Here is a 27500-nt window from a genome sequence, read left to right on the forward strand (position 1 = left end):
AACACAAATATGCAGCCTGTGCAAACATGCTTAGACAACAGTTTCTCTGTCTTGACATCAAATAAAGGTGACTATATTGCCGCTTTAATGCTTTAGCGAGTCTTATTAATTGGAAGCAGTCGCATGGCATATATATATATATTTTTTTTTTAGGCAAGTGATTCAGTGTGGTGCGTTTGCGTGTCCATCCCAATTAGAGAATCCTACCTGACAACAGCCTAACAGGTTGGCTCACGCTTTTGATGCTTCCCTTGTGATCCAGTAGCGGATACACCAGCAACCATAGTGAGAGGACTTTCACTATTTGTAATGAAATATTCCCAACAGCCCCTCAGTCGTCCTCATCATCATCCTCATCACCCCCCTCTAAACCTTTTGGGATGATGGGTAAACGTCTCCGCAGCCTGCAGCATCTTCATGGAGCATCCCTTCGCGGACAGCCCTTGAGTACGCATTAAGTGACGTTGCTCCCGGCCAATCGTGTTCCTATTCCGCCTGTCGACACTGCTGAAAGAGAGACGGCTTGACCAATGGCAGTGGTTCGGCGGGGTGAGGGGGCGTCGGTGTATTTCACCACCCCTCCTGTGGATCGACAAGCGAGAGTTAGAGCAAGATATTCAGCTCCGGCAGTGAGAGCGCAAGGATGAGCGGTGCGTAAACGTTGCGCATTGCTGTGACATTGAACGCCTCTTGGCTGATTTTTTCGCCACATTTTGCAGCACGGAGGAGGACCGAATCTGGTCATTTAAACATGTTTTAGCTTTATCGTTTCTTTTTCGTGCTTGTAGCTGCATGCCAGCTTGAGTGATGATGGAGCTCGGTGGACTTGAACCATGAGAGGACACAAGTGGGTCGTCTTGCGTTCACCTCGCCGGCGCTTCCACGTTAACAGGTAGCAACTACATTTTTCAACCGGGAGCATTGATTTTGGGAGACGTTTAAATGGAAAACACCGCAAACCACTGACCACCTGGCAGCAGGAGGATGAGACGCTGATCACCGCAACTGACGCAGGTCACACACTTCAAATCATTTCCATATTAGTGAAGTTAAATTGAAGGGTGGGGGGAATTGATACGTAAGCACTGCTGATGCGACCTGTTTTTCCAAAATTGTTTTCCCCCTGACTTAATGGCCAAATAACAGCAATGTCTGAAAAGACAATGAGCTGATATGCTGGAGTTGTTCTCGTGTGACATTACAGATATGAATATGCAAACTAAAACTAAGAATAGAGCTCAGTTGTCAAGAAATAATTAAACATCTTGACTGATCCTATTTTGTAAGCTTCAGCTATGCCAGCCACTTGATGCCAAGCACAATTTAAGCTCTTTAAATTTGTGTGTAAAATTAACAAGAGTACTTAATTTATTGTAAAGTGTTTTTTTTTTTAACATGCATAGGATGGTGCAACACACATGAAGAACGTGTTTGGTGCAGGGTTATGATGTTGATGAATAGTTATGTTTATGATAATAATAATCACCATGCAAAAAAATACTGACAGCGGGACGGTAATATACGTTATTATATATTATAAATATATTATTTCTATATATAGATTTCTACATGGTTTATCATCATGCTGCTTTGCAAAGCTGTTTAACTAAAGGGATGCTCTCTATGTATTTTTAGGTTTGGAAGATTCCTGTCTCCTACAGTTTCTTAGAAACATTTGCTTCACTTCCTCCGTCATGGATCTAAAAGACTATTACCTGTTGGGTGCTCTACTCGCCTGTATCTGGCTTGATCCATCAATAGCCCAAGAACTAATCTACCCCATCAGGGAGGAGCTGCAAGAAAATGTGCTCATTGGAAATATACCGAGGGACCTTAACATTTCTCATACAAATGCTGCCACTGGAGCAAGTGCTAATCTTGTGTACCGGCTCGTCTCCAAAGCAGGAGATAACCCTCTGGTCCGCGTTCTGAGCAGCACTGGTGAGATATTCACTACATCAAACCGAATAGACAGGGAGAAGTTATGCCCTGGTCCCTCCTTTGAGGACAGTGAGTGCTCCTTTGAAATTGAAGTGGTCATCCTGCCTAATGATTATTTCAGGCTTATTAAGATCAAGATAATCGTCAGAGACACAAATGATAATGCACCCATGTTTCCATCTCCTGTGATCAACATCTCCATCCCAGAGAACACTCTCATTAACAGCCGCTTCGCTATTCCTTCGGCCACTGACCCAGACACCGGGCCAAATAGTGTCCACAAATATGAGTTGATCAACGGGCAAAGTGCTTTTGGCTTAGACATAGTGGAAACACCTGAGGGGGAGAAGTGGCCCCAGCTCATTGTACAGCAGAATCTGGACAGAGAGCAGAAGGACACATATGTGATGAAGATTAAAGTGGAGGACGGTGGCAGCCCTCAGAAGTCCAGCACGGCCATCCTGCAAGTTACCGTAACGGATGTCAACGATAACAGGCCTGTGTTTAAGGAGAGTCAAATAGAGGTGCACATTCCAGAGAATTCCCCCATTGGCACATCTGTTGTGCAGCTTCAGGCCACAGATGCAGATGTGGGGGCGAACGCAGAGATTCGATATGTGTTTGGGGCTCAGGTGTCACCTGCTACAAAAAGGCTGTTTGCACTGAATACGACATCTGGCCTAATAACAGTGCAGAGGCCTTTGGACAGGGAAGAGACTGCAATCCATAAGCTTTCTGTTGTGGCTAGTGATGGCAGCCCGAGCCCCGCCAGAGCTATTATTTCAATAAATGTGACTGACGTTAATGACAATCCACCAAATATAGACCTGAGATACATAATCAGTCCCATTAATGGCACTGTTTTCCTCTCCGAGAAGGATCCCATTAATACCAAGATAGCTCTCATCACAGTGTCAGACAAAGACACTGACATCAACGGCAAGGTCATTTGTTTCATCGAGAAGGATGTGCCCTTCCATCTCAAAGCTGTATATGACAACCAGTATCTGTTGGAGACATCTGCCCTGCTTGACTATGAAGGGACCAAGGAATATAACTTTAAAATTGTGGCTTCTGATTCTGGGAAGCCAAGTTTGAATCAGACTGCCTTGGTGAGAGTGAGGCTGGAGGATGAGAACGACAACCCACCTATTTTCACTCAGCCCGTCATTGAGCTGGCTGTCATGGAAAACAACAAACGCGACCTGTTCCTTACCACGCTTAGTGCTACGGATGAGGACAGCGGAAAAAACGCAGAGATTGTTTATCAGCTGGGACCGAATGCATCCTTCTTTGATCTTGACCGCAAAACGGGGGTTCTGACTGCATCCAGAGTTTTTGACCGTGAGGATCAGGATCGATTCCTGTTCACTGTAACGGCAAGAGATAATGGAACGCCTCCTCTCCAGACACAGGCGGCAGTCATTGTAACTGTGCTGGATGAAAATGACAACAACCCCAAATTCACGCATAACCACTTTCAGTTTTTTGTCTCTGAGAATCTTCCTAAATACAGCACAGTTGGCGTGATAACTGTGACAGATTCCGATGCTGGAGAAAATGCTGCAGTTTCTCTTTCCATTCCAAATGACAATGAAAACTTCATACTGGATCCTTTCTCTGGTGTGATAAAGTCAAATGTGTCATTTGATAGAGAGCAACAGAGCTCCTACACTTTTGATGTTAGGGCTGTGGACAGCGGCAGACCACCTTGCTCTTCAGCTGCTAAGGTGACCATCAACGTCATTGATGTAAATGACAACACCCCGGTTGTCATTTACCCCCCCTCTAACACATCTTTTAAACTGGTCCCTCTGTCCTCTATCCCTGGCTCTGTGGTTGCAGAGGTCTTTGCAGTAGATGGCGATACAGGGATGAACGCTGAACTCAAATATACTATTGTGAGTGGCAACAACAAGGGTCTGTTCAGGATTGACCCCGTCACTGGAAATATCACCCTGGAGGAAAAGCCAGCAGTGAGTGACTTGGGCTTGCATAGATTAGTGGTCAACATCAGTGATTTAGGATACCCCAAGTCCCTTCATACTCTGGTGCTGGTATTCCTTTATGTCAATGATACTGTTGGCAACTACACACTCATCAATGATCTCATCCGACGTAGAATGGAAACACCAATTGACCGGAACATGAGCGACAGCAGTGAAACCTATCAAAGTGGGGACTATTTAACAATAATGATAGCCTTTGTGACTGGCGCCTTAGTGGTGATCATTGTCATATTTGTTACTGTCCTGTTGCGCTGCCGTCACACTTCCAGGTTTAAAGCTGCACAGAGGAAAAAACAGGGGACTGAGTGGATGTCACCAAATACAGAGAACAAGCAGAATAAGAAGAAAAAGCGCAAGAAAAGGAAATCTCCAAAGAGCTCTTTGCTCAACTTTGTGACCATTGAGGGGAACAAACCTGACGATCCTGCCCATGAGCCAATCAACGGAACCATCAGTCTGCCCACCGAATTGGAAGATCAAGGGATCGGACGCTTTGATTGGAATGCCACACCTACCACCACCTTCAAGCCCAGCAGCCCTGACCTGGCCCGACACTACAAATCTGCTTCACCGCAATCAGCTTTCCACCTCAAGGCTGATACACCCGTTTCAGTGAAGAAGCACCACGTGATTCAGGAGCTCCCACTGGATAACACATTCGTCGGGGGCTGTGACACCCTTTCCAAGAGGTCCTCCACAAGCTCAGACCACTTCAGTGCCTCAGAGTGCAGCTCCCAAGGAGGGTTCAAGACGAAGGGGCCCATGCACACCAGACAGCAGGTAAAAGAGCACTTTTACTGGTCTATAAGTACTGCCTATAACTGCCCTGTTCCACAGTGCTAAAGTGCCAGTTAAGATTTGAGACTCACACTTAAGTTACTGATGCAACAAAACAGTAAAGGAAGCACACATAATTCTCCTCAAACTTAAAGATAAATAAAAGGAACTGAACATTCACTTATTATATATTTGGTTATGAACTCGTGCATAATTTGGGGGTACAATCAAAGACTAACGGTTGGGACATGAAACTATGCTTACGTTTGACTTAATAAGATGAAGTGTGTGAGTGGCTGCCTTATTTTGTGTATTCAGCACCTGATTTAGATCACTGGTTAAAAAAAATGTACATTTATCAATAACTGTGACTCTTTGTGAAAGAAACATTTTTTTCTTGCCTATCTACTCAAACCTGACGACAGATACACATTCTCCAAAAAAAAAAGGTAGACGTTTCACCTTTCATAAAACTCTTGAATGCATTCATGTTTTTTTGTGTTTATTTCTGTGTTCTGGTATGTACTGTAATATCACAAAAGACCGTGCAACCTTTTCAATACCTGCAAGCAGCAACAGCAAGCAACAATTAGTCAGCCTCAGTGGCAAATGTGAATGTTACAGCCGGCTTTGCCACATCATCAAAGCTTGAATTAAATTCTTCCTCTCAAAGCACGCTAACAAACTGAGTGAGGCTTGTCTGGGATTGATACACATCCAATTCAAAAAGGATTAGCCAATAATGAGCCTCAAATTTCAATGTAATCCATGCAGCTTTTTTTCTAATCAAAGCCTTATTAATTTTTCTGCTAATAAAGCACCACTACACAACAAACTGTTCTAATCTAATAGAACACACGTGGACAAATACAGGGAGCAGCAGAAGTTGGGGGGGTAGAGAGAGAGGACGGAGGGAGGGCTGAGTGAGAGAGTTGTCAGTGGGCCAGGCTTGGCTGGTGGTGGTACTGAAACTTTAGGTGGCAGTGTTGAGCTGCATGGCAATGCTTGGCACGCCGCCAGACTGCAGTGGCCGGTGCAAGGCAGCAAAAAAAAAAAAAGGAGTGAAATCTATGTTGGCGTTCTTAGTGAAATACTCTCGTGTAATGATGCTGAGGCTGCACGGGTAAGATTGATAACGCCAGGTAGAGATGAGAGTGATAAGGTCTATCCAGGAGAGTTAGAGGAATTACTGGGGTGACACCGGGCGAGACTCCTGTCGATGCATACCTCCGGGTTACTGCATCTGTGCTCCCATTTAATGCCTTTTTTTGTGAGCGGTAGCAGTCAAAAGAGGCATTCAGTTCGTCGTCGTTTGCCAGTTTGGATGAGCGTGTGGCTGGTGGCGAGGGGGTGGGGGGGTTGGGGGGGGGGGGGGGGGGGGGATGAGACAAGGTGATGACATGGGTGGCTGTGAAGGTGACAACCAGGATAACGCATGAGATATGACACTATACAGTAAGCACATCTTCATTGATTCTTTCAGTCACCCTGCACTTTACAAAGGATTTATTGGGATCAATAATTCTGACAGATGATCAAAAGGAGCACAAACACAGTGGTTTTTATATTGTGCCATTCATAGTACAAATAATGCACTCTGCAGACACTTAAGTGCACACATTTTCCAATAAGTCGGGCTATTTGATTGATGATGTTTATGTACATTCTTAAGTACGATCTTAAATGGAACCCTATTTTAGCTGGAAAGTCTAAACTGACCTGCAGATGTGCCTCACTCTCACAAAATGTTACCAATTTGATCATACTCATCTATTGTGTCATTTATTCATCTTGATTAGACATCAAAATGCATCATCTCAATATTACATAGAATAATTTATCGTAAAATCATTCTGAAATTCTTGCATCTTGTCAAGGCGGCTTGAAGTCCTCCACCTTTTGAAGCGTTCAAATATTTGTTGTTCCTGGCTTCACTCGACTACTTGACTTTTTTTTTTTTTTTAAATCTCAAGCGCTTCTGATTAGGAGAAAAAGTAATTTATTTTTGCTCTCGTTGTGCCGAGTGCCAGTCTTTGGAGACTTGCCGACTGTCCGTTTTTCCAGTCATATCAATTCCAAGACATCTCACTGTGCTATTCAAAGTGGAGATTAAATGGCAGTTTGTGCTTGTGGTAAAACGGTTAAACAGCATTGGGATGAAGGATATGTTTTCAGTGCCTTTGTTGAATTTCTATTTTGGTCTTTTTTGTACAGTGTGACCATGGACATTATTTGCCAATGTATTAACTACAGTCTGGGATACAGGCAGTCATTTTAAAAAAGCAATTTGAATAAATAAAATGTCGTATTCCCATTCAATCACAAAACAAAGCAGCGGTGTGGCAAACGGATGGAGGACTTTAGACTTTACATTGTTTCCTCAAGAGTAACTAACGTCATCAATCACCTGCTGTTGTTTGATGTTGACGTGAAATAAGCAACTAAGCGAACAAGGATGTTTAAGGCAAAGACACGGCTTAAGCTTTGGGGAATAGCTTTTAAATTGATTTTTTTTTCTCCCGGATTGAAAAGCCATTCCGTTTCGGCTCTCTGGAGTCACTTCTATGCAGCATCAGCATCGATCAATAAATACGAAAATTGAAAGTAAATTGATTAACAAGTAGACGGAGAGAGGAGAAAGGTCGGGAGCAGCTGCAGCAAAGCGTGAAAAATCCACTGGTAACCCCCTCTTCTTTAATAGACAACATTGGGAAATAGAAGTAGGAGACATTTAAAGTGGCGTCATCATTCTGTGTGGCTTTGTAGAGACCCCCAACACACTGATAGCAATAGTTGCAATCATGGCCTTGACTGTCTTTTTTTTCCACTTATTATTTACCCTCCAGGGACCAACATTAGAGGAAACAACAGTGAGCAAAAAAGCATTAAAACGCTGTCCTACTTTCACCAGGCAACACAAGCTTCTAAGAAACCAAGCATAATATTGCTGCTGTTTCAGCATCAGTCTCTTTTATTATTGTGCATTTCACAGAGAGGTACCTGTACGGTACAGTGACAAGAACATGAAATCTAATCCCATCTAAAGGGAAGACACAGATATGGTTCACTAGCATAACAAGTGCCCAGTGGCTGTACATTAACCACACACGGTACATCAGATCTCAGGGCTCGTGTTGAGAACACATTAATATGATTTTGCTGAGCGTACCGGGCATATAAGTAGTCCGTCAGACGGTGGATTAGGCGCCATGATAAATCAATTAGAAATTGTGTTTTACTTTGCCCCTCTTCATTTCTATTTACCAAAAACAAATGTAATGAGAGCTATGAGCGTGTGAGCATTTTCGCATTTTAAAAACATTGTCCATTGTTAACCATTAGCTCATTTCCATGATGAATGTGAAAATAAGGCTGTCTATTATGTGATGGGCCTGTGACTGCGAGATGGGTCTCATTTTTTTCCGCACACTTTGTAATGGTAATATGGCCAAACACTGTATGTGGGTGCACAATTAATGGCCATATATAGACTCACAGTGATGCAACCATGTTGCTCCAACATATCGTGTGTAAAGATTTAATTGCTCTGGGTGACTTTTTTTACATGGCAGAAAAGATGCAACTACTTAAAGTGTGCGTGGACCACTAGTTCAGTTACTCCGCACTTTGCTCTGATGTGCAAATCATACCTCAGCAACAGGAACATGATATAGTAGCTTAGCCTGTGATAATGCTGATGGAGAATATCCAATTGTTTATCATCCAAAATCATCCAAGTGATGCAGCTGCCCTCTAATTCACGTGTAATTATCTGGACGTACACAAAAAGGACCTGTGATGCACTATAATTTCACAGAAAATGAGCGAAATGTCCGATATAATCCAAATGTTTAAATTCTATATTCATTTAAGTTTAGAAGGACTGTTTGCAACTGTTATCAGCTGCTTAGAGGGCGCTAACTTTGGAACGTGCTGCAAGCATGATACTGTATCTCGCCCCCAGCTATGTACCATGTAACACACATGCATTAGTTATTATAGTTGTCAGCTAACGATAGCTACTAACATTAGCTATCATTGAATATAAAGCCTGTAATAACAACAGCTTGACTGCAAATTGTCAGTCACTTCTCTGAGACTGCTTTTGTGTATGTGCGTGCACAGCCATGGTGTTCTTCCAGTTTTTGGTTTCAAAAAACTGTAATTTGTAGCAAGTTGCAAACAGTCCCTTGAACTGATTTTTGATTTTTTTCGTAGCCTTGACCGGTCTGTGTTTCATGAATGGACATGCTACGCAAACAAGAGTTAGTACACACCGTGTTAATGATGGAACCCTGGGGAGTCATCCTTTTTGTGCAGGTTCGTTTGCCACATTAATAAAAGGGATTAGTGGTACGTATGAGGGTTGATGGAAGCGGGGAAGTTTGAAAAGATTAATGAACTATGGCAATGTTGCACCTGAGGGGAAAGTGTGTTGCAGTGTCTTCTTGGGTGTGCCGACAAAGATGTTGGCAGTGCGACTGACGAAGTGGGAGAGAAACCAGTGATTATTGTTGATTGCCATCATTCAGCAGCTCCTTGTTTTTCCACTGTTGTTACTTTTTATGCAAATAGTACTTCTGATACAAGGTCCTGTAGTGTATGACAGCTAATGCATGGGTTATGTACTGTAGTGCATGCATTTTCTTTTGTCAAATGTGCAAGCTACGTACGTACGTATATAAATCAGGAGTTTGACACGAACACACTCATTAAGCATATAACTGAGCAAATAATGTTCTATCTTCAATGGGTCATTGCTTCAATGCTACCAAATGCAGTTTTAGAATTAAAGGGACTTAAGGGTATGCAGAAAGTTCCTCCAGCTGCCTCGAGAGTGCCAGCATTCAAACGCACTGCTAGCGTTACATCCCGCCTCTTCCTGCTTTTTAGTACGCCAACGTAACACACGCACACTCACTAGTTAGCTACTAATGTTGGCTATCATTGGCTGTATAGTCTTCAACCTGATTGTCTCTCTCTGAGACAGATTTTGGTGTATGTGTGTGTGTGTGTGTGTGTGTGTGTGTGTGTGTGTGTATGCGCCACGGACATTGAATACCAACAGCCGTGAGTGACTCCCATTTATTTCATTCAGGCCGAACAAATATTTACAACAATTTTTATGCAGTTGACTTCACAGTTGTGAAAAATATTGTCATTTTTGTACAATCTGTTCTTTTAAGCAACTATTGGTAACATATGCTGGCGGGTGGTGGTGGTCTTATATTTTTTGGGGTTTCAAAAAATGCCATTTAGAGCGAGTTGCATGGAGTCCTTTTAAAACACATAATATACATTCAAAGAAAAAGGTGACGATGTAAAACCACTACTGCCAAACAAAAACACAAACACAACACCAACAAACAATAGAAATACATGGTGCTATTTTGTATTGCATGCTGTAAATGGAGTTCTGGTTCAGAGAAAAGAAATAGTCCAATATATGTACATGGGTAAATGAAAGGCCCTGTGGCCTATAGTAAGGTATTGGATGTTAGCAGAATCACAGTAGATTAGAAGCTCGAGGGGATCCAGTCTTGTCTGCACAAAACAACAAAATAAATCAGTCGATAAACCTGCTGGACTGTGAGTTATTTGGTTTTCTTTTACTATGTTGAACCAAAGGAGGTGCTTCTATTTTTTATTATTATTATTATTATTTCTATATTAATTTTACAGCTTATTTATTTATCATGAACGCTCTCCAGTAGACTGCCCAAAACACAGACGATGGCAAATTACCAGGAATTACATTTAACGTTTGTTCACATTTGTATTCCTGTGAGTGTATTTTTCCACCCCCCATCCTTAAGTTTGAGATCATACATAAAATTCCGTTTTGATAATGGCAAATGTTGTCATATATCAAAGGCTGTGTGCATGTGTGCAAAAGTGATTCTTCTCTGTCATGTGTTTGTTTGTCTGCCACTTTTGGCTGACAAGCCATTCATCTTAAAAGTAAGCATCGTCTATCTCTGCAAATTCTCACAGCAAATTGACTGATGATCAATCACTCCGGGATTCGCTATAGGATATTCATGTTCTGCATGCACAAAAAAGCAACACCAAAAACAAAGTTACTGTGGCTTTTGTGAGAGTGTCATGACTTCAGTCATCTTCGTGTCGTCACTAATCCACTCAAAACATTGCTCATTTGTCTCCTGCAGTCATTCAAGCTGACGTACTCATGTTATGATTTCTCCTAACACAGCATGACGAGAAAAAGACATTCTGCAGCACTTAAGGTATCTACAGCTCATTTCTATTCCCTAATTGGTAAAATAAGAGTAGAGGGTGGAAGAAAATGTTTCTTGACTTCTTGCTTGTCTACAAAAATGATCTATAAAGAACTAAGTTGTAATGCTACATCATTGTGCGAATGCCCTCACCTCGAGAATGCATCTCTCCTTTTCACCCCAAACCTGCCCCCTACCCCCCTCCACCACCACTTACCTTCCCACTCCCACTCCCCAACCCTCACCCCCCCCCCCCCCCCCCCCCATCTCACACCTTTCACCCATCTTTTATCGGGGTCAATGTTGTTACATGCAATGTTTAACCATGGATGGCGTGCTCACATTTTTGTGTTCTGATCATTTATGACAGTTGGGAGTGCTTTGTGTTCAGTGCCCACTCTCCTATCTGTAGATGGCGGGTGGGTCGGGGTTCTAAAAGATGGACGCAGCGGTACTGTATGTCCTGACATGACAAACCCAGAGGGAGATGTGTCCTTGTCATTCAGTTGTTGTTTCATGTGACACACGGGCCGCTGCACGGCCACTAGCTTGTGCCAGTGTCTAGGCTAATAGTTGTGATAATGGCTTTGCCAGACAAACAAGCCCCAAGCTAGCGGCGAAGGGGGACGGTGTGGGTGGGTGTTTGACATGAAATGTGACTGCCATTGACTGCTGTGCCACACGGCCTCATCACTCAGACTCTGTAACCCTCATCAATGTAAATCTTTATTGTATATATGAGATGTTTCATGTATAACTGAACTCCTGGTAATTTTGCCTAATGTGCTGTGTTAAAAAGTAATGGACTTTATTTTTGGTTTTATTTGCACTGCTTTTCTTTTATTGCTGGGTCATCTGAAAAAATGCCAATTATTTAGTACAATGCAACTCATGTTCTTGAAAGCTTTATTTGAACACTGCTATTCTACCTTCATAATTTCATAATAAATGTTTCCAAGAGCTCATTTTCTTGTTTCTTATCTGTCAGTTTGTTCCCTTTTTGTGATGTGATAAGACAGATTGTGTAAACTGGGACTTGTCAGGCAGCTGCGGAATTAATTGTCAACTTGCTCCAATCATCAGCTGCCAAGGAAAAGCAAGATTATTGGGTTCGAACAGATCCATGAAGTAAAGAGCATGCAGGTTCACAAACATGACACGCAGGACACTCGGGAGATTTTTTTTGTCAAATTTTATGCAAAAAGTAAGACAGTGTGATTAGTCGAACTACGATTTCTAGGGCTAATAAAAGCTTTGTGATTCTTATTCAAAACCCATCCTTTTTCGATGCCGCTTATCCTACTGGGGTCGCGGGGGTATGCTGGAGCCTATCCCAGCTGACTTCGGGGTACACCCTCAATCGCAGGGCATCTTTACTGAAAATGTTTATTAACATTTTTATAATAACCTCCTAACCCTTGAAAATGGATGGATGGATGGAAGGATGGATGCACCTCCTAACCCAAACTACAACATCAACAAGACATGACACAGCAAAATATCAATTAAAATGTGCAAAACAAAGAGACAAAGCAGCACCCAGCGAACAGTTTTTGCTAGTCTTCAGCGGAGATTGGCATTCCGAAACTCAAAGTGCCTCAGCTTTTGTTTCCTGCTGCTCATTTCCAAAGCGTAGTCGCTAATTGTGCAGCAACCTTCTCTCACTCTTGTCTCCCTCCCTCCTGTTTGTGTGCTCACAACTGTGCGGTGTGTATCACCCCCCCCCCTTCCCCTTCTTCACATCCAATACTGTATGTTCAATCACATGGGACTTTAACGGAAAAACAGATGAGAAAGAAAAAGACGAACAATCCGTCACTCATGTTTACACAGGAGGCCCTGCCTTATTTTACCCAGGACGGGGAATGAACTCACGCACGCTGCCACAAAAGGCAAGAGTGTGTCCCGTTACACAACCAGGAATCAACAGAATAGCTGGTCAATTCTGGTCTTTTATTCTTTCATTGGTGACAGAGCGGGAAAGGGCTGAGAATACGTTTCTCACGGAAATACGGGAGAAAATGTGACCCTTTTCAACTCAATAGTGGACGTGCACTTTTGTTTCTAAATAAGGGACGATTCTGCTTTTCAAGGAACGGTTGGCAACCCTAGAGTCCATGTAAAGGTCACAGCACAGAAGTCCGACAGAAACTGATGTTTTACTTCAGGATGGGGGAAATCACCACCACTGCGTTTTGTTTTGTAAAGATGATGAAACCAAAGAAGAAAGAGGTTGTTGCTGCTATATGATGATTTCAGTTCAATTCCCCGCATAAAGCCATTATTTCTATGAAAACCTGCATAACTTACAATACAAATCAGAAGTGTGTTATTACGAGACTACATGCACGGAGTATAAAACATGTATATGCACATTCTGTTAACTTTCTCTGAGGTTAGTGATGCTGTTCAAGTCCTCATTTGTAAACATCAGTCGTCGGAACCAGGCACCAGAGCAGCATTCGTATACATGTTACCAGAATGAACGGTATTCATCTTTTTTTTTGTTGTCATATTACAAAACTCATACTTTTATCACGTAAGGATGCAAAATACTCATTGGCTGTACTTTCTTTCATTCTTTGCAGCAAAATTCACATTATGAAGCTCATACGCTCATTGTCACTACCAAACACTTTTTCTAACTGAAAGGTAGGGTGGCCCGATACCACTTTTTCATGCTTGATTCTGATACTGCAAAGCTGATACCAAACCAATTCAATACCAATACCAGCCTTCTCTATAGTAATAGACTTGTATGCATGTACTTTGCTTAATAAAGACATTAAAAACATGTTGAAACAGTGCAACAGATATTCTGACGGAAGAAATTCCGATTAAATTGCCCACAACATTATTAAATTCTAAATTAATTCTGCTGCTGCTTTTCTTTATTTAAACTGTAAACAAACATACCTTAGAATAGCATTTTTGACACCAGACCGAGGAGCACCTTTCAGAGATTTTAAATCAAATTGAATAAAGTGAAACTTTACACATCTGAGTCTTAAAACAAATGAAATTGGAATTATAATTCCTGTGTACAATGAGGTACTTTACACTCCATGTGACCTTTATCTCGATGGCATAAACATGACATGACAAAAAACAAGTCGGTATGTGGACCGCAACATAAATAATTATGAGTAATTATAGCTTAACATAAAAATAATAGCTTAGCCACTTGATGTGATGACAGTAGTGCTGGAATAATTGACTCATCCTCGAGCTGCTGTGTTAACTAGCTAGTGTGCTTTTCAATAAGATCATACGGGTTATACAGTAGAGCCGCACTTTTTACAGGGGTTATCTTCCGAGACCACCCACAAATGGTGAAAAAGCAACTGAGGCCCCCATTAAAGTGTCTATTTTGGACACTAATCAAGCTTGAGCTATGGGTAGGCTTTACTGTATAGAAAAACTATTTGTGTGAGCTTGACATTTGACATTTCTCACACATACCAAAAACCAATAGGAGATCATCAACCCAAACGCCTACCTCACTCATGGTGCAACAAAAAATAAACTGCAAAACAATACTAGCATTTATAACGGCATGCTTTTTTGTGTTTTGCATGTACATTAGCATGGAAGCGTCTATTTTAATACCAGCATAGTCAGTGTGGTACAGTATCATTGCGTGTTCCAAATGTGTTACACGAGTGAGGCAGGCATTTGTGTTGAAAACCTCCTGCTGGTCTGTGTTGCGTGAGTAAGACTGTAAATACTAAGTAGAATAATTGCAAATACAGACCACCTCCAGCAAGTTCGAGTTTGCCTCTGACTATGTCCAGTGCAACTTAAACTTGCCGCAGCGTGCTGCCTTTCAATGCAGCTATGTACTATGCTGACATTATTACGACAATCATTACTACGGTACATATTTGTAAATTATGCTAGTGTAAATAGAATGGGTGTTCTCGCAAATAACAGCCTAATTATGGAGTTTAAATTTTCCCACACAAAATATAATGTTATATTCATGGTCTCGAATGTCATATGTGAGGATCCACTTGAGCCTATATATATATATTTTTAGTATTTTTTTTTCTGATAGCAGATCCAGTAAATTTGGCCAGTACTGGACCAATACTGAGTATCGAATTGAAGCATTCCTACTAAAAAGCCAGTGTGCAGATTTTTAGCTAACTAGTCTTATATTACATATACATGGTATCAACTTACAACTGCTGTCCATCACAGGGTTAACAAATGTCAATAAAGAGCAGCGTCGCTTGCCTCACAACATTATGGAAAAGATGTATATTTTAAACAGCCATTTTTAGTTTGTGCCATAATTTGTCTTGCTATTTACTATTTCATTCGTGAATGTGAAGGTTTTCTTCAGACATCATGAATTTCTCTATTTCTCTGCAGTTGCCACATATGGAGCACACACTGCAGAGTGAAGTCAACAGTGAATCAACATCTCTCGGCTATCATACATACCTTGACACAAATCGTTAAAGACCTACATATAGACGTGCTTACTCCTTACGCAATTTCTACTAATAGTTGGCCATAAGTCAACATTGTCAGCCACCTGCTCTGTTGCAGTGTATGTAAGTGTCCCCTGAAGTCTACTGTAATAACCTGGGCTCATATAAAGTTGCTTGGTACAGTTGTGCTCCACATTGTAGTCATTGCGTCCTGTGTCCATATTACCATACAATCATCTTCTATTTGAACAGTATGTGTCACTTTGTCTTGCAGGAGGTGTGTGTGTGTGTGTGTGTGTGTAGAAAGGGGAAAATGCCACACCATCATATCTATGGAAAGTAGGCCTAACTCAGCTTAATCTGTTCACTCTGTTTGAAATCCAGAAGCAGAGCTTAGTCTGTATTAGAGTGAGCAGGAAGAGGAGGAAGGAAAAAAAGGATAAATAAATAAATATAGGCTTTATACTTTGGCCTCGTGCATGCGGTCACTTTCAGAAATCCATGTGCACTTTCAAAATGGAATTTGAAACCTGACTTTTAACCTAAAGTATAATCATATTGCCTTCCCTAACCTTCCTTCCCAGAAAAGTGCAAGGGAGACTACAAGAATTGCGTCAGTGAACGTTCTGATAAGAATATGTGTCTCCAAAATCAAATGCACAGGTTTCTCAATTTTGGGAACTTTTCCCTGGCTATGAAAAAGGCCAACATGGTGAAAAGGCAAGTTTGCTTTTTTGGAATGTTGCAATTCTCAAAAAACAATGTGAACACTCCTGAGATGAAAGATGTCAATTTCGGATTAAAACGGTGGTTAATACTGCTGCGATCAATTGGCCACCGATCAATATCGGCCGATTTCCGTGGATCGGCATACGTCAATAATTGCCTTTCAAGGCTGATCACCTCTGATTAGTACTATTGCAGCCTACAGCCTGTCGTGATCCTTGTGCAGTGTAGTGTCTTGCTCTAAAGTCTTGGAGAAGCGTCCCCCACCCACTTTCTTTCATACTCCGCAGGCATGCCGAAGCCCGAACAAACAAGTCTGCCGTGTGGAACTTACCTGCCGTTTGTAAGAGTGAAATAAAATGAAAAACATCTCGTGGGGGTAGCACGTTAACGAGTATGGTGAGTTTTCGAGGCTCACGGTGCAGCATCAATCAAACGGCAGCTCATGCAGCCAACCCGTATGTGCTTGACAGTCAGAAGGCAAAACAAATAACCCGAAAAATAATTGAATTAATAGGGCTTGATTACCAGTTTCCTCAGCACACCGAGTCCACCGACTGCTGTCTTACTTGGAGCCCACCTACGAGCTGCCTGGAAGCCCTGCTAGAGCTCCACCAGACATTGTACTCTCACATTAAAAGTCTTCTTAAAGAAGTTGTCTCATCAAGTTTCACAAGTGACAGATGCTGAAAAAGTAAGCAAAATATGTTTTTGTCTAAATTAAGGTGAGTTTATGGTTTCTTTTTTCAGATCATATAGCCAGTAGCAGGGGTGCAGCCAGGAATTGCGGGCAAAACATGTGCATGCGCATGAAAAACAAATCATGTTGGGCGCCCTCCCTCTTTTTATTTTTTAATAATTCCCAATTTTTTTAGTCGGGCAGTCAGGGGGCATTGGAATTGTCTTAACTTTACCCCCTTATGCAGCACCCCTGGCCAATAGCAGTCACCATAAATGAATCGAAAAATTCACAGTTAATCCATGTGATCGGTATTGGTATCGGCCGATTTCACTCATGGATGATTGGTATCGGAATCGGCAGATAAAACCCTGATTGGAGCAAATTGTAGCGTTCTCCAGATACTGTGGATATGCCGTTAAAGGGTTTGCCATTAGATGATCTCATTGGCTCTTTCGTAAGTACTCTGACTGTCATTACTGTATTATTTCATTTGAATGCATTGAAAAACACGTCTGCACAATAGCAGTGTGAATGCTCAACCCTCAAGTACAGCAGATGCGTGCTCTCAACGTTTAACGCATGCACATACTGTATAGACAGTTTTTTGGGTTTTTTTCCAAAATCCCTGCTATTTATATTCCCATTAAAACACACATTTTGATGACAACAAATAGGAAAAATACATGCAACCCTCCCCATTCAATATATTCCCCAGCAATACATCCTTTGTTGCTTGACAATATGCTATTGTGCGGCACACATTGTGCGAAAACTGAGGATTATATGAGGTTAATAGAGGAAGCCCAAGTACCTTTCAAAATAGTCTATGGTGCACAAACGTGTAGCTTTTTTTTTGGACAGACAAACACTATCGGTCTTTACAGCAGTCTTAAAAGTGCTGTGTTTACATTGTGCGTTAAAAGACATGGGCATCATCACATTAAGTGTACAGGAAAGAGCTTAGTGAGTGCTTACACAATTATCCACAAAGAAATTATGCCACATGCTTTTTCTCACCTTACTTTGGCAGAAAGCAGAGTGATGCTGTTTTTAGCCTCCTCGAAGCAGCACCTTTGTCGCTGTGCACTGCTCTGCCATCAGGTCAATAAAGACGACTGACTGAGGACTCAAACATGTGATTTACTTCCATTATTTGGGAAAATAATGTTTTTAGTGAAATACTAATATACCTAGTTCTGATGTAGAGTTGGAGTTGCATAATATGTCTGCACAAGAATGCAGGTATAAATGTCTAAACATTACTGAATGCTGCTGAGACGCAGTGTAGACCTCTGATGTTAGTGGTTCGTTAGTTCCGAATAAAACCTGGCTGCGCAAGTTTTTCTTCACTTTCCCTGTGTGACACTCCAGCGTGACACTGCTTAGTCTTAAGGGTCAGTTTGGAGAAAGTCGTTTTAGAATGTGTGTGAGGCACTTGGTGAATGTTTTCACATTGCAGATATTTGGCTCAAGTCAATAGTGGTTGGAACTGAGATTGAGATTAGAGTGCAAGATCCCATTAGGGGAGCATGCACCGTAAAACTGACACTTTATTTCTGAAATTCAATTCTGGCTTTAAATAAAAGTTTTCAGAGGGCAAAATGATGCAATAAAATACAAAATAATATGATAGGGGAAGCACTCACTCAAGCAAAATGAAAATCAGTTATCAGTTATCAGTTATCGCTTGCTACTTCGTGCTTCGAATTTCACGGCTTCACCCTATCATGGTTTTTCAAAAAATATACTCATTAATAAATCATGCTGTTTAGAGGTTGATTACAGCCTATTATTACTATTTAGTATGTATCTTTTGTCTAAATTAAGCATTTTCAAGCATAAAAATTGCCAAATGATTTCAAATACAAATATAACCCATTCAGAAGACCCATTCAAAGACGCTGTGAATGATATGTAATGTAATAAACTGGTCCCTAGGTGTCAGTAATGTTACTGTAATGCTCGGTGAGACACACAATCACTGACTTGGCTTGATCACTGGAACAACAGGCTTTAATTGCAAGTTTGAATTATCCCACAACAGGCACAATAATTCCTAAAACTAAAACATGGGCTACTGTTGCAGTCGTAAAAAGATGCCAAGCTAAAAGTCAATTCTAAACCACTGACCGCCATGCGGGCACATTTATAGCAACACACATGAGCACAAGTCTTAATTGTGTCTTAAATGGTTTATTTTGTGTTATTATATCTCCTATATTGGGTAGTACGAGTGTAAAGGTGACGATAGGGGTGTTATTTAGAGAGCTCTAATAATGCTAAAAAAAAACGCATTAAGAAGGCCGTAAACAGGTTTTCTCTAACTATGAAAATATTTTATTTATAAAGAGGAATTCTGCTTTGTGGAAATTCACTTATCACGGCCGGGTCTGGAGCCAATTCACCACGATAAACAAGGGATTACTGTATCTTAGAATTAAGAAACTAGCTGGATAAGTAATGTTGTTTATTGATAAAAGGCCTTGGCACAATTGCCATGACCACAAGAACACAAGCGTCTTTCATGTGATTTGGGCAAAGGAGGCTGAATAGCTGAGTCTGCTCTCCACAAAGCATACCGACTTCAGTAAATATGCTTACATATGCTATGCGTTCTCATATCTTTGCAAGAACTGACAGATGCCTTTTGAACACAGAGCATTGGCTGGGAGCTCCACTAAATTAGTCATCTTCCTGACGCTATTGCACTGAATTAGAATCTGGATCCGTCAGAAGCTTGAAGTAGGCCCAAGAGTTTTGCCTTTTTCCCTCTTGCGGTCACATTTCTCGAGTGACAGCATGGCCTTGTCCCACGGACATTTCCTTCTTGTGTAATCTTTCTCATTCAGTATCTGGTCACTCATCGTTTTTCCTTTGGGTGGAAATAAAGAAGAAAGGTGAGTATCTTTCAGTATGTATCCCCAAATGGCGAGGACCAGAAGATAAACTACAGTCTCATCGCCATGGTTATATCACAGGGTTCTTCTGGATTGCAGTGTTACGATGTTGCAGAAAGCCCGTCTACCGTAATGCACATTATGTATGAGATCCTCACTGAAAGAAGGTGCAGTGGTCACACCACAGGGAGCCTGAGGTGGTTTTCTTCCCTTTTCATTTCTGTTTTCAAGACACTGACATATGCGTGCATGCATCCCGTATGCTCTTAGAAAGAATGACAACGGCCTAAAGGTTACATAGGTGAACGTTCGACCGGAGGTTTGTGGGGTTGTTTTTTGAACAGGCACGACAAATTAGACTTGGGAGATAAAACCACCATTGCAGCGCCATTCAGCAAAGCACTTAAACCCCACTACTGGATTTGACTGGGCTGTTTCCTGTGGGCATTTTTTCCCCCCAGTAAAGATCATTTCTTCTCAGTGACTGTACTCAGGATGAGTCAAAAGCACACAACAGTTTTTATTCATGTTGTCTGTGTAATATTATTACCTTCTCTGTGGAAAAGAGAGGGCAAACTCCAGTATATGGGTAGATAGGTAGCTACAAGTACATATGAGTCTTCACAGCAGTTAAATGCTATTTAGATGCAGCAATTTTGGGGTGTAACATTAGAAAAGGAAGCACATTACTAACAATAACACCGAATCTCATTTTATAGGGATTTTCATGGATTTACATTCAAGCAAAATGTACAACAAACAAAATGGAAAATCCACCATGATTAATTTTATATGCAAATATGGAATCTTTGAATTATTTTATGAACACAAAAAAACAACCTAAAAATCAATTATGGGGTGAACCACGATGTTGATTCAGAATTTACAGTTGCTTAGACAGTTTTGCTGTCAACAAAAGCTTTAATTGTCTGATTAGAAGTTTGCTCCCTCTGTTTGAATTCAGTTATTCACATAATTCAGGGATTTCAGTATTTGATTCAGTGATTCAGTATTTCCCACGGTGGATAAAAAAAAGTTGACTAATTCGGTCAAAGTCAAATTATATATCCATACGTATAGACATACAGTATATATCATAAATATCCTTACATTTTTACAACATCATGAATAGAGGCTCTTCATCAAGACCGCTACTACTCCCTGCACTAAATAATCCACAGAGGAGAGCGCATATAGAGAGATGTATGTGTAATTTAGTAGACATTTAATGCTCTTCAGGGAGCTAATTAGATAAGAAGTTGTGATGTATAGCTGCTTGAGGGATGTGTGTCAACCCACTCCAGTTCAATGTATAGACCACAGATTTGTATTGATAGTGTGCTTTGTCTTGCGCCTCAGGCTTAGACATAGTGCACCGATGCCTTTGTCTGGCGAGGCGAGCAGATAAGGCTTGTGATAAATCTACCCACGAATAAGCTGTCATCGAGGTGCCGCACATGGGAATATTTAACACAAACATAAAATATAGCTTGTCTGTTGTTTTATCGTCAGGGGTATACGGAATGGCAGGGTTTTAAAATACCCTCACCTTCTTATTTTTGCACTTTCTATCTCTGCAGGCCACGCAGACACAGAAGCTTACTGTCTTGCTCGGCTTTGTTGTTAGGACCATGGAGTTAAAAAAAAAAAAAACACATTGCACGGAATGGTGAGCCAGCACCTTATCGCACCTCAGTAATATGCAGAGGTGTAAAACATTTGGCTGCCTTATTTAGATGAAATGATGTAGCTGTGGTTGTGCGGAGTTAGTGAGGGCTGAATGGAGTGGTGTTTTGGGGACAGGCAGGGAGGAGGCGAAAATTGGTTTCCACTATCTTACGCCACACATAGAGCTCTGCGCAGACTCCCTTCTGACGATAACGCATGCTGATAATGGATATATGCACCCAGATTTATTTTCTATTTCCTGACACAACAGCTTTTTCAAGAAACTTCTTTTTTATTTAAGTGTGCACATCAGTTGTCTGTTGTGACAATAGAAAAGCTGGCAGGAGGCAAACAACTGTTTGTCATGCAAAAAAATAGCGATTTCTTTCTGAAACGAATGTGGTGCTTGTCGTCAAAAAGGTCTTTTAGAAGCATGTGAAGCATCATTATCTCACTTCACACCATGGCAAGAATGTAACTGATTTATTCACTCACTGGACACTTCATTGGGTACACCTACAGTCATGGCCAAAAGTTTTGAGAATGACATAAATATGAATTTCCACAAATCTGCTGTCTCAGCGTTTACAATGGTAATTTGCATATATGGTACGCCAGAATGTTAAGAAGACTGATAAGATGAATGGAAATGAAATGCAAAATCCCTTTTAGTCATGAAAATAAACTTACTCCCCAAAAAAACATTTCCACTGCATTTCAGCCCTGCTACCAAAGGACCAGCTGACATCATGTTATTGATTCTCTGGTTAACATAGGTGAGAGTGTTGACAAGGACAAAGGCTGAAGATGACTCTATCATGCTAATTGAGTTAGAATAACAGACAAGAAGCCTTAAAAGCAGGGTTGTGCTTGAAGTTGTTGTTTTTCCTCTGTTAACCATTGTTACCTGCAACGAAAATGATGTAGTCATCATTGCTTAGCACAAAATTGGCTTCATAGGCAGGGATATTGCTGCTAGTAGGATTGGACTTCAGTCAACCATTTATCGCATCATCAAGAACTTCAAGGAGAGAGGTTCAGTTGTTGCGAAGAAGGCTTCAGGGCGCCCAAGAAAGTCCAGCAAGCGTCAGGACTGTCTCTGAATGTTGACTCAGCTGTGGGATCAAGGCACCACCAGTGCAGCGCTTGCTCAGGAATGGTAGCAGGCAGGTGCATCTGCTTGCACAGTGGGGCGAAGACTTTGGGAAGATGGCCTGTTGTCAAGAAGGGCAACAAAAAAGCCACTTCTTTCCAAGAAAAAAGGTCAGGGACAGACAGGGATTGAGCTCCTGAAGACTGGGTTAAAGTCATTTTTTGATGAATCCCCTTTCATTGTTTGCGACATCCAGAAAAAAGCTTGTTCGCAGAACAAAAGGTGAGCCCTACCATCAGCCCTGTGTCATGCCAACAGTAAAGCATCCTGAAATCATTCTTCTGTGGGGTTGCTTCTCAGCCAAGGGAGTGGGCTCACTCACATTTTTGCCTAAGAACACATCCATGAATAAAGCATGGTTCTCCCAACCATCCAAAAAACAGTTTGGTGACAACCAATTATTTTTCCAGCATGATGGAGCAAATCGCCATAAGGCAAAAGTGACAAGTAACCGACTCGGGAAACAAAACATCAACGTTTTGGGTCCATGGCCAGGAAAATCCTCAGACTTTCCCTTTGAAGACTTGCGGCGAGTGGACAACCAAAAACCTGCCAATTCTGACACATTCCAAGCATTGATTATGCAAGAATGGGCTGCCATCATAAACTTAACCTAACTGCCAATAAATGTTTTCAAATCATGAAATGCTTGTAATTATACTTTGGTATATCATAGTAACATCTGATAAAAATATCTGAAAACACAGAAGAAGCAAACTTTGTGAAAATACTTGTCATTCTCAAAACTTTTGGCCATGACTGTATCATGCCTAATAAAATGTAATAGTAGAGCTGTATCAAAACATTTTATTTGTAATATTTTGGCCTTTGCAGTTCTACACTACTGCTACCACAATCATAAACATATGATAATTTCAATTGACAATTATAATCATAAAATATACTAGGGGTGCACGATAATTATCGAACCGATAATCAATTAAATTGCGAATAATATGCTAATGTTAGCATGCTAACACCTACCATAATAGTGGTAAGTGTTTATATAAGTGTCCAGCTATGAAAATGGCTAAAAGTGCTACTATGCTAATGTCAGCATGCTAGCAATGCTAACGTGCTAATATTAGCATGCTAACACCTAGCCTGAGCGTGCTAAGTCTTTGTATAAGTGACTACCCGTGAAAATAGATAAAAATGCTAGTATGCTAACATTAACATGTTAGCAATGCTAACATGCTAACATGAGCATTCTAACAGGTAGCATGATAGCACAATGTACTGGGAAGGCAAAATGTCCAAAATTAGTTGAGAATTTTGACTTAGGAACAGTTTGAATTGGTTGAGAAATGTGGAAGTAATTAGAACTCTTTAGATCAAAGGCATTTTGCATTCCGAAAAATGGGAATGTCAATGGTAATTTTTGGTATGTGGAAAATGGCATGAATGTCCTTAATTAGTTGAATGCTTTGATGTTGGAACGGTCTGAATCGGTTGAGAAACTGTAGCTCAAATGCTTTAGATCAAAGGCATTGCATTCTGGGAGAAAAATGTGGGGATTTTTGTGCTGTGGCTAATAGCACGAATGTCTTGACTTGGTTGAATGACTTGATGTTGGAATGAGGTGAATCAGTTGAGAAATGTGGAAGTACATAGCACTTTCACGGAAAAGTGTGACTTTTGGGAAAAGTGACTTTTTTTCAGTATAAATAGCCTGGATGTCCTGAACGTGTTGAACAGTTTGATGTTGGAATGGCTTGAATCGGTTGAGAAATGTGGCAGTAGTAGCAGGTAATTAGTTTTAGGGGAATTTTGAATTTTGGGTCACCCCCAAAATTTTATCAGTTCTTCCATGTCCCATTTCCAAAAATTCCTGAACATTTCATCCTAATCCAGTCAGAACTTTTCAAGTTATTTTAAACACAAACAGACAGATAAATGCCGGCAAAAACAAAACCTCCGCGCTGCACTTGCACTTTACGCTGCGCTTGGCGGAGGTAATGATAGTTCAATAAGGTTATCGTATCTGTATCAGTCTTGAGAAGCAGAAAGTTATCAGTATTGGTATCGGAATGGAAAAAAATATTGTGCATCCCTAACATATAGCCACAATTACTGTAGTTGTATTGAACAGGGTTAGGGTTGTGTGTTTTTTGCCCTTGCGCATGCCCAGGCTTAGCAGCACTAGCTGACGAGCTAAAAGCCAGAGCTGTCAGCTCATCATCTAGCACAGTTCTTTAAGGCATCAGGGAGTGAGCTTTTACTCGCACAGCCAACCCTGCTGGCATCCGTTACACTCATCCCTTACTCTCATCCAGGTCACGGCACCAAAGTAACCCATGTGGTCCGCCCCTGCGCACGCCCGGTGCCTGAACCACAGCCCAGACATTTACATTGAGCGGCGTAGCCGACAAGCAAAAAGACATACTGTAACTCTCGCCTTGTCGTCCATCTCTGTAGGCGTCAGGGAGTGAGGTCTTCCTCACACAGCCATCCCTGCTGGCATCTGTTACATTTGCTTATTGATTGGTTAGTGAGCAAGATTAAACACAAATTACATAACCTAATTCCATACAAGACTGTGAAGAACTAGGTATCTATCTGGGTTAGTTTATACAAGCTGAATTTTTGATGCAGCTCTTCTGGATTTCATTGGATTGTGCAAGTGTACCTAATATTGTGCCCTGTAAGTGTATAGTTTAGTGATTAATTGTGACCAGATATTGCTCCTCACCTATGTTTGTCCCGATTTCCTCCCTCCTAAATAATCTTTAAAAAGGGGTGGCTCCATCTGTCATGTGATGTGACCCCGCTAAATGCTTGCTCTGGCGTTTCAGTGTCCCAGAAACCGGCACAGCTTCCATCCAGGGAACAATGAGGTTCCTTCAGCACCACAGACTCTGGACTATGGTTGCCCCGGGCTATACATCACATGGAATCCCTCATGAATAGTGTGCATGCACATGTGTGTGTTTGTGCGTTCTCGTGTAGGGGCAGTGATGATGGAACTTTACACTCGCAACACTTATTCAACGCCACTCCTAAGCTGTTCCTCCATAACGATCAGTTGGTCCCTTGTTCTGGTCCATATCTTCACAAAAGGAAGTGTGTATGTGTCCATATGCATGTGTGTGTCCTCTTATTACAGCACAGCCTCTGGGTTGATATCTATAACCAGAGCAGGACAGAGGGGATTTAGCTCAGCATAGTGGGCGGCAGGACTGATTAACATCTCAGAGGATCATGTTCTTTGAACTTGTGTTGACTCTGTGATTGGGAGCACACTGTTTTGGGCCATGTGGGTCCAAGGACAAGGAAACTCTATATTGGTTAGAGATGGTCATGAGGTTTGCGGACTCTTATTAGTCGGTCATCTTGTTTGCCAAACAGTAATCAAGGTCAAGGTCAAATTTATTTATATAGCACATTTCCAACAGTTCAACTGTCCAAAGTGCTGTACAGCAGCCGATAAAACACAAAACTACACAAACATACCCAATGATAAAAACAGTACAATTAAAAACCACAGTAAAAACAATGAAAACAAATAATAATAACACTAATAAAACAGTATAGACAATGCCAGGCTAACCTGTGTTCAAAGCCAGTTCATAAAGGTAAGGCTTCTTAAGGATTTAAAATGCTGCAGTGTTTGTGCAGATCTAATGTTAAGGGGCAGGCAATTCCAAAGTTTTCAACCTGCAACAGAAAAAGCCCCATCGCCCCAAGATTTAAGTTTAGATCTCGGAGCGGTTAAAAGCAACTAATAGCTGGACCTTATTGTTCAAGCAGGAACATAAACAGACAATAAGTTGGATAAATATGAAGGAGCAAGATCATTTAAAAACAAAAAGAATCCCTTGTTTACCGTGGTTAATTGGTTCCAGACGCTACCGTATTAAGTGAATTTCTGCAAAGTAGGATTCCTCATTTATAAACTGAATATTTTTGTAGTTATGGCATAGAAAACATGTTTACAATCTTCTTAATGCGGTTTTTAACATTATTAGAGCCCCCTAGACATGAAATAACACCCCCATTGTAACCTTTACCTTTGTTTTATCCAATATAGTAGATGTAATCAGGGAAAATAAGCCTTTTAAGACACAAATAAAACTTGTGCTTGTGTGTGTCACAGTAAATGTCTTATGGATGTGTGGCGGACAGTTCAGTTCAGTTTTAGCTTGTTGTGGGTTACGGCCACAACAATAGCCTTGTCTGGTGCTTGACTCACCGAACACTTACTGTAAACTAATGACCAATGTGGACTACTACATTCACAAATGTATCTTCCTAATGGCTTACATTTGTATTTTAGTTCATTTAGCCATTTTTATGCTTGGAAATGCTTCATTTTGGCCAAAAGTGCATACAGTTTACTTAAATATGGATATTTTTGACTAATATTAGGCTGCATTAAACCACGAAACAGCAAAATTTATTAATTAATATACGTTTGATAACTGTGATAAAGCGAAGCCACGAAATTCGAAGCGTGGTGTGGGAAGGGATGACTGTATTTCTGTTTTTGTTTTTTTTTGTCCTGTCTAGCCATTAGGGCAGATAGTATTGTTGATCTAAATGCCCTTACATGCTCAACAGATTTGCTCTGACAGGGAAAAGTATGAAATACTCTTCCCCTGTTATACAGAATTTATTTGACCTAATTTAATGTTTTGTTGTTATGCAACTTTGGAGCGGCCGGACCGGAGCAGGAGGGGATAGAGAAAAAGAGAAAAGAAAACAGAGGGGGTAGTGCGGGGACAAGTGGGGGACAACACAGAGAGAGATAAGAACAACAGCAACAATAACAAAACAACAGACACAAACAGGAATACATCAGCAAATGTCTGTGATGGCTATAAAGACCATGATGGAGAGGACAAAATAATATCTACAACCACAGTGATAATACTGCATTGAAACAGTCACACGTAATAGTAGTAATAGTAGTAATGAAAATATTTACCATAATAGTGAACAGAATGACAATAACTGTAATGCACACATT

General features: G+C 41.1%; 1 protein-coding gene across 13 annotated transcripts in view; it reads left to right on the top strand.

The window, feature by feature from the left end:
* The first annotated feature begins 569 nt into the window (after positions 1-569).
* Positions 570-27500, top strand: part of LOC129178071 (protocadherin-9) — a 237926-nt gene continuing 210995 nt past the window's right edge. For 3 of the 13 annotated variants that reach the window (XM_054769814.1, XM_054769812.1, XM_054769815.1), the window contains exons 1-2: positions 570-1014; positions 1636-4730. In XM_054769814.1, the coding sequence (XP_054625789.1) occupies positions 1695-4730 (3036 nt within the window). In that variant the 5' untranslated portion in view covers positions 570-1014; positions 1636-1694. Of the gene's footprint in view, positions 1015-1635; positions 4731-5152; positions 5177-10941; positions 27182-27500 lie in introns of those variants that run through there. The other 10 variants (XM_054769816.1, XM_054769817.1, XM_054769820.1 and 7 more) reach the window with 7 other exon arrangements.

Source organism: Dunckerocampus dactyliophorus, chromosome 3, assembly GCF_027744805.1.
Source record: "Dunckerocampus dactyliophorus isolate RoL2022-P2 chromosome 3, RoL_Ddac_1.1, whole genome shotgun sequence".
Taxonomy (NCBI): domain Eukaryota; kingdom Metazoa; phylum Chordata; class Actinopteri; order Syngnathiformes; family Syngnathidae; genus Dunckerocampus; species Dunckerocampus dactyliophorus.